Source organism: Chrysemys picta, chromosome 1 (assembly GCF_011386835.1).
Source record: "Chrysemys picta bellii isolate R12L10 chromosome 1, ASM1138683v2, whole genome shotgun sequence".
NCBI lineage: Eukaryota > Metazoa > Chordata > Testudines > Emydidae > Chrysemys > Chrysemys picta.
In genome coordinates this window covers 350,308,926-350,311,277 of record NC_088791.1, presented here as the reverse complement: position 1 = coordinate 350,311,277, position 2,352 = coordinate 350,308,926, and the positions used below count along the sequence as shown (strand labels likewise).

The window sequence follows — 2,352 nt, the reverse complement described above, 5'->3', positions numbered from 1 at the left end:
TGGCTATTTATGGGCCAACATCCTTCCGGCCCCCTGGCTCTCCATGAACACAGTCACATTGTAAATGGTGCTGCCTGCCTTGGTCTCCTTCCCCCAGTGCACTGTCCTCCCTCAACAATGGGTGGAAACAACCCCTATAACATTGATTCAGGCCTTAGACCCCATCTGAACCTGTCTGTACAGAGTGGAGATCAATTGCTCATGTCATCACAGATAGAAGGGTCCAGGATGGAATAAGTCACCAGGTCCTGTGTTTCTGTTTCATATGCTATCAGAATGGGATCCGGGTGATAAACTGACCCTTCACTTCACCAACACCCTGATTATCCTCGAACGAAGGTGTTTGCTTTTCACGCTGTACACGATTGGGTTAATCAGAGGAGGAACCAGAAGGTAGACATAGCCCAGGACGATCTGAAGCAAGGGAGAAGAGCCCTTCCCGAATCTGTGTATCAAAGTCAGGCTGAACTCTGGAGTGTAGAAGAGCAGGACGGCGCAGAGGTGGGCGACGCAGGTGTTTAGGGCCCTAAGGAACTCCTTGCGGGAAGCGATGCTCAGCACTGTTTTGAGGATCATCACATAAGAGAGGAAGATGAGCAGCCAGTCCAACCCCACCGTTAGGACGGTAGTAAACAAGCCATAGATGTTGTTGACTGTGAAGTCCGCACATGCCATTGTCATGACCTCCTGTTGCAGGCAGTAAGCATGGGAGAGGACATTGGCTCGACAGTATTGGAACCTCTTCAGGAGAAGGGGGAATGGGAGTATTATGACCACCCCTCTTAGAACACACACCAGTCCCATCTTGCCTATTCTTGGCAGGGTTAAGATTGAGACATATCTCAGCGGATCACGGATTGCAATGAAAGGTTTCAGAGTAGCAGCCGTGTTAGTCTGTATCCGCAAAAAGAAGAACAGGAGGACTTGTGGCACCTTAGAGACTAACAAATTTATTAGAGCATAAGCTTTCGTGGACTACAGCCCACTTCTTCGGATGCATAATTTGTTAGTCTCTAAGGTGCCACAAGTCCTCCTGTTCTTCTTTTTGCGGATTGCAATGAAGCGGTCAAAGGCCATCAACAAGAGCACGGAGGATTCAATGCATTGAAGTGACTGGATAAAGAACAACTGGGCAAAACAGGCATCGAAGCTGATCTTCCTGGAGTTAAACAAGAATATGCCCAGTATCGTCGGTATGGTGGCTATCAATAATCCAAGGTCTGTGACGCCCAACATGGAAAGGAAAATGTACATGGGCTCATGGAGGCTTGGATCTGTTTTTATAATGAACAGAATGACTGAATTTCCTAATATTGAAATAACATACATTAAGCACAAGGGGAGAGAGATCCAGAGATTTTGGACATCTTCCTGCCCAGGTATCCCAGTGAGAAGGAACACTGCGGATTTGAATTTAGTGTCATTGACAGATGACATTATGTACTCTACAGATCCAAGGAGTTTTGAAGTTTCCTTCCTGAAAGGAAAAAGAACAGGAAACTGGATGATATTTAAAGAGACATCTTTCTGCTCTTAGTGCAAGTCTGGAGACTCCCAGGAGCGAATGAAAAATCAGCAAAAACAAAGTCTTGGATTTATACCAGCAATATCGAGATAGGCATTGCCAGACTGGATCAGAGCTGTAGCCCATGTATCCCAGTATCCACTGGCCAGTTCCACATGCTAACAGCCCTCACTTGTGTAATTGGATTGTTTGGTTACCCATATAAACATCCAGTCCCTCTTTGAATCCTGCTAGGCTCTTAGCCCACTGATAGCTTCTGGCTGGGAGTTCTGCAGCCTACTTGAACACTGTGTGATTTTACAATTGTGACCTTCCCACAGACACTATTTCTGGCCCTCCACTTCTGAGTGTGGCCCATTGTATCATGACATGTGTACAAACACATGGCAAGTGGATGGTTAAAACAGTCATGATATTTATCTGTGCTGCTTTGAAGATATTTATAAATGTGTTTCATTGCCTCATTTTATATATTTATCATTATTTTCTCCATTCCTGAGAGCCCAAATTATGCCTCTGCCTCTTTGCAGCACATGGGAAAAATTCCCAAGTCCACATTCTGCATTCACTAACATTGACTTCAACTGCATCACTCCAGATTTACATGTGTAAATTTGATAAGAACCAGGCTCTATTCATTTTCCCTCAACAAATGTTCCTGGTGATACACTCTGTCCCCCGAGAATCCCTCCAGGAGCAGCTGATGTATGTTGCCTGGCCAACATTGACTGAATCCAGAAAGTCTGATCATCCTACAGGTTTCTCTCCATCCTTAGAGGTACTGCTCCCTCTCCCCGTGCAAGGGTCTGTAGCTATCTGCAAAGATA

The 2,352-nt window shown here is 45.5% G+C and overlaps 1 protein-coding gene across 1 annotated transcript; it reads right to left on the bottom strand.

Moving 5' to 3' along the window:
- Window positions 1–303: 303 nt before the first annotated feature.
- LOC135984257 (olfactory receptor 51G2-like) lies at window positions 304–1,903 on the bottom strand. The gene is made up of 2 exons (XM_065599031.1): window positions 1,047–1,903; window positions 304–851 (listed from the first exon to the last, which is right to left on the bottom strand). The coding sequence occupies exons 1-2, from the start codon at window positions 1,435–1,437 to the stop codon at window positions 304–306; spliced, it is 939 nt and encodes a 312-aa protein (XP_065455103.1). The 5' UTR covers window positions 1,438–1,903.
- Between the last annotated feature and the right edge of the window lie 449 nt (window positions 1,904–2,352).